The 5,039-nt window shown below is 38.8% G+C and overlaps 1 protein-coding gene across 1 annotated transcript; it reads right to left on the minus strand.

Moving 5' to 3' along the window:
- Positions 1-369: 369 nt before the first annotated feature.
- Positions 370-4,046, minus strand: LOC103457525 (F-box only protein 30-like). The gene is made up of 4 exons (XM_008397732.3): positions 3,900-4,046; positions 2,615-2,783; positions 831-2,079; positions 370-667 (listed from the first exon to the last, which is right to left on the minus strand). Exons 3-4 carry the CDS (start codon positions 2,067-2,069, stop codon positions 461-463), a joined length of 1,446 nt encoding a protein of 481 aa, XP_008395954.1. The 5' UTR covers positions 2,070-2,079; positions 2,615-2,783; positions 3,900-4,046; the 3' UTR covers positions 370-460.
- Between the last annotated feature and the right edge of the window lie 993 nt (positions 4,047-5,039).

The raw sequence follows: 5,039 nt of genomic DNA on the forward strand, positions 1-5,039 counted from the left end.
AGATCTGATAGATGAGACCTGAACCTCTGTAAATAAAGCCACAATTACTTGAAGAATTGTGGCTTCTAGTCCACTGAATTAGGGCCAATTAAAAGATTAAGTAATTATCTTTAAACCCAGACTGTCCTTTCAAAAATATGGGCACTCAAAAAAAGTGTAGTTACATATCAAGGCCATGACCATTACATGAAAAATCCATGAGAAATTAGTGTGGGGTTGGAAGGGCTTCCCAGGCTGCCATTCATGCAAAACCTAACATAATATTTGTAGCACAAATGCAAGATGTCTACTCCTCTCTTCTGACTCAAAATTGCAAACTTGACTAGTACATCATTTTAACGTAAAGGTTTCTGAATAATAAGAGTTCCATTTTGATTTAGTGCAAGAAAGGACATTTTTATTAGCAACATTCCCATAATTCCACAGTGAATCTCATAAAGATCAGCTTTGCTGATCGAGATCAAGCAATGAGGCTACGCAGGGTTTGATAACAGTGCAGGATTGAGAGTCTGTCCTGTTCGGTGCACATGGCGGTAAGGGGTACGGGTTCAGTCCTCAGCTCAGCTCTATTGAAAAAAGGACACTTCTTCATGTGATCCGACATGCTGGGAACATCAACAAAATGCCACGAGTACACAGGACTGAAGGCAGGGCTGAATTTCCACACCTGCAACAGTAAAAAAATAAGTGAGTTTACCAATACATAAAAATAAAAAAAGAAATTTGCATCTGTTAAGGGTACATTCACAATTACTTCCATGGTGCATGTTACATAACAGTGATTGTTTAAAACACACAGATACACAAGTTTTTGTTTTTTTTTTACTCACTTTACTTTTGACCCGCCATCTCAAACTGTGAGGATGACCAGGAAAATGTCCTCGCTCCCACTGCAGCTCTACTATCCCCCTTGAAGGGAGGAGACTGGCACACACTTGCCTCATAGTCCTCGACACCAAGGACAGCTGGCAGAGGCTAAAACTGTCCAGGAATCTAGCTATGTGCCACAGTATCTCAATGGGGAGCCCACTAAACTGGTCTGACTGGGAGTCCTTTGCAGGTTCCACATTGATAGAAGGCAGGATTACAAACGACTTAAGGTGCTTATGGTAAACCACCCTGGCCCTGTGGGTGGATGGCCACAACCTCTGTTGGGAAAATCTACAACCATACAATGCCAGAGGACAGTGGGACTCTATGCGGTCACGAAAGTTGGGGTGAAAGTCACAGTGGATATTTAGATAATGGGAAGGATATTGGTCGCGGCGAAATGACTGACCACAAATAGGGGGATAACTGTGTGATATTATTTGAAGGGTCACAGGTTCTTTTGAAATATCATTGGCTTCTGTTTCCATCAATGATCCATTGGTTACATTTTTACTTAATCCACCAATATTTTCAGGACCACCACTTTCATCCAAACAGCTCAGACTAGAACAGTTCTCCTCCTTTATATCTTTTTTGTTGAAACCTTTGATTCCACTAACAACGTCCTCTGTTCCTTTTGGAGCAGACTGCAATTGAAGTGAGGAAGACACGGTTGATGCCTCAGTAGCAGAGAATGCTAAAGCTAACAGTATCGCTTCTTCAATAACAGAATCTTTGTAAGTTAAGTTTTCCATCCCCATCTCCTCTATGGTCTCAAGGAGTGCCTGGTGGTCCTCCAAAGCAAGCGCAAGGTCTTTATGGTTCCTTATCTCATCCAAGATACTTCCTAATGTCCTACCAGGTTTCAAATCCAAGATTTCTGTTGGGTGCAAGTTCCATCTCTCTGGGCAGGAGACGACCCCAGCCGGACAAACGTCCATGTGTGCAGGGATTTTGTTACGGATCATAATTGCTGGGCAGCCATAGTTGCTATTAAGGCATGGAACCTTCATGAGTGGGCACAAAAGTTGGTGCTCATCACCTTTGCAGGAATGAAACATAGCCCCACACATCAAAGGACATGTGATAATCTCACAAGAAACTCCTGGTTCAGACCGTGCCATGCATCTCTGGTTAACACAGGAGATACAGTGAACATGGTTCTCCATCTTCAGAATTAAGGGGGTGGAATGGTTCATCTGGGTGTCTCTGTGAAAATAAATGAAATGTTTCATATGATTAAGAGATGTGAGACATGTAAAGACACACAAAGATGTAAAAGCATTGAAGATAATTACAGAATCAATTCTTAGGCAACAAATGCAAAACAAGTAAAATGTTAATTTTTAACTACAACCACCAGATATTACATGGCTAATGGTGTTTGCTGTGTCACAGCTTAACTCACTCTGTTGCAGTGTTACATCCCTCCCCATTTGAGGAGGGGAGAATAACCTGACAACCACAATAAATTGACAGAGTCTCTGTAAATGTATAAATATAGGGTTTATTTTCTTAAGAAAAAACCTAAAAGGTTTGCACAAAATGTGGATGGGAAAGGGGCAGTTAGCTTGAGCCAAATAACAGAAATACATAAAACAAAACAGGGTTTATCAGCTACTCTAAGTGAAAATCTGGTCTAACAAAAGGGATTACCAAAGTGTTATATGGGTGGCACCTTATCTAGGGTGTTTAACAGAAAGAAACCTACGTGATGTAAATGTATAGGCTACCCCAAGCTTACCTATTCCACTAACTCCCACCAGAAACCTTTTCCCACAGACAGAGCCAAGCAGCAAGACATGTGTCAAGTGGCCAGCCCTACAGGTGAGCTGCTTGCTTGAGTCTTGACTGGTTCCTCTCCAACCCACAAGCCAATCACGGGCAAATTGGCACCAGCTTCCACTTTGAACCTGTGGAGAGACAAAAAGAGGGGGAAGGGGAGATAAACAAAAATAGTCTGGCAGACATGTAGCACACAGGAAGAGTGGGATGACACATTTTCCACACTTCAACTACATCACAGGCGCACCAACAGCGATGTGCGGTAGGGGATGTAGGTGAGGTAATTGTGATGAATAAACACAAGACCATGAGGAGTATAATACATGCTAACAATGGTCAAAGAAAATCAATTCGTCCAATTTAATCTTCTATAAATTGTGATCTTATTAAATATTAGATTTTTCTTGCCATTATATTGTTATAAGCTTTAATTAGTTATGGTCAAAATAAAAAAAATAGCTTCTATATTGGATTTTGCATTTGTACATCCGACTATGGTGGAATCTGTCAATGCGCACCAACATGTCTTAAGTTTCAGAGCTTTAATTTATACAGTTGGGCTCTAAGTATAGGTATATTTAGGTTTATGGTAATCTTTTTATATCTTACTAACATGTTTAAACTGAAAGTAGTATTACCCCTTTTGGAGTGGCCACAACACTTTTACCTCTTGAATCTGACAGAGACCATGTAGGGAGCTAAAGAATGGAGTGATAGCAAGGAAGCCATCCAACCTCAAACTTGGAGCACATCAACAAAGATACCAATGGAAACATACAGTGTTTAGCATACAAAGTAAACTGATAAATCACAAAATTGTGATCAATGGTCAGTGACATTTCAGAAGTCAAAAACACTTAGTAATACATGAAAGTTTTACCAGATTTTTCAGTTTGCATACATCAATTATTTTGAAGTTTAAATGTACATAACTAGCTCCAACTATTCTTAGAAGCACTATTCTGCAAGTGTGCAGAATCATATAAATGGAGAAATTAAGATTACCTGGCTGCATGTTAACAAAAAAATTAAACTGCAACCATCACCTCTTCAGTAACCTTTTCAGCAATGAAATACTTTTGATATAGATATGTGTGCAACAACATGTTCTTTTTTTGTTCAAGAAATTGATACCACTAAGCTATGCTAATGTGGGCTAAAAACAACTAGCTCGGGCGGAAGCTAAGCATTAAAAAAGAAAGGCAGTTTTTGCAAAATATGTAAGCACTGCTGGTTTTCCTTACCTCAAGTCATGTTCACTGGAAAATGCATTATATGACTTGTTTGTGTCTACATATATGGGGTTAGCCCGTGTGTTAGCATAGTTGCCTCTGGAAACATGACTAGCTAGCCTAGCCATAATTGCCCCACCCCCCCTTTTTTTTCCTTTCGGAAACTTTATTGAACAGTGTAAGTGTTGCAATGCCTGAAATATTACTCCACGGTGTAAAGAAACTTGGATAACGTAGCATTGAGTTTATTATTCCAGATTTTTGTGTTAACTTTTTCTTTTTTTTCATTATATATTTTTATTTCATTCAATCTGTAATATATATTTGTTTTTATCAGAATGGAGAAAACGGGCTTACACAATAGCTACAATTTTCCTTATCATTTATTTTTAAAGGTATTTACATATGTGGGGGGAAAAACGTAAAGCAAGTATAATTAATTCATTAAAGCTTTGCTAGTATTTTTAGTTAAATGGTAAGAAATGGCATGGAGGTACAGTACAGGGCATTCTTCTGTTAATGCAAAAGTCAAGTCATTCCAAAAACATCTGAACTTCCTAACACGGCTTATAAAACTAAAATGTAATAGCCTGGTTGCAACAGCAGATGGCAGTGTAGCACGTGATTTATTTTCTCACTTGAGGACAAAGGTTTGAACAGACGCCTGCTCATTAATGTTGACAGTGGGAGATGCCACATTTCAAGTCTGGGGTCACCTACACAACATAAAACCCCCAGGAGCAGAAGGAGCTGACTCATGGGCACATCAACGGCAATGATGAGCACACTTGTCATCAAGAGTTGAAACAAACCCATTGTATGGGACCACTACGATTGCCATTATGTCACATCTAAAAAGTATTATGTATAAACATTAGAATAAGTATTCTATCAATACATATGATCTAATATGCCAAAAATAATGCAGCTGGAATCTCATACGGTCTTTGCCAAATCAGCAAAATACATGAATATATATCGTAAAATAAAAAGTAGTGAGGCCCCAAAGAGAAATATGATACTTCGGAAATACTCAGCTCAGAACGTTTTGGAATATTTGAATTTGAAAGTAAAAAAAAAAAAGAAAAATGTTGATTATACAGGTGTCCATGTCTGCAAGGCTTTTAACTTGTTTTCTAAAACATGGTTAAT

Source organism: Poecilia reticulata, chromosome 21, assembly GCF_904066995.2.
Source record: "Poecilia reticulata chromosome 21, P_reticulata-male-v2, whole genome shotgun sequence".
Lineage (NCBI taxonomy): Eukaryota > Metazoa > Chordata > Actinopteri > Cyprinodontiformes > Poeciliidae > Poecilia > Poecilia reticulata.

Excerpts from the sequence above, each read along its gene's own strand:
- LOC103457525 (XM_008397732.3), bottom strand. The coding sequence starts at position 2,069 with ATGAACCATTCCACCCCCTTAATTCTGAAGATGGAGAACCATGTTCAC. Across the intron at positions 668-830 it reads GATGGCGGGTCAAAAGTAAA|GTGTGGAAATTCAGCCCTGC; the intron begins GTGAGTAAAAAA and ends TTACTGTTGCAG.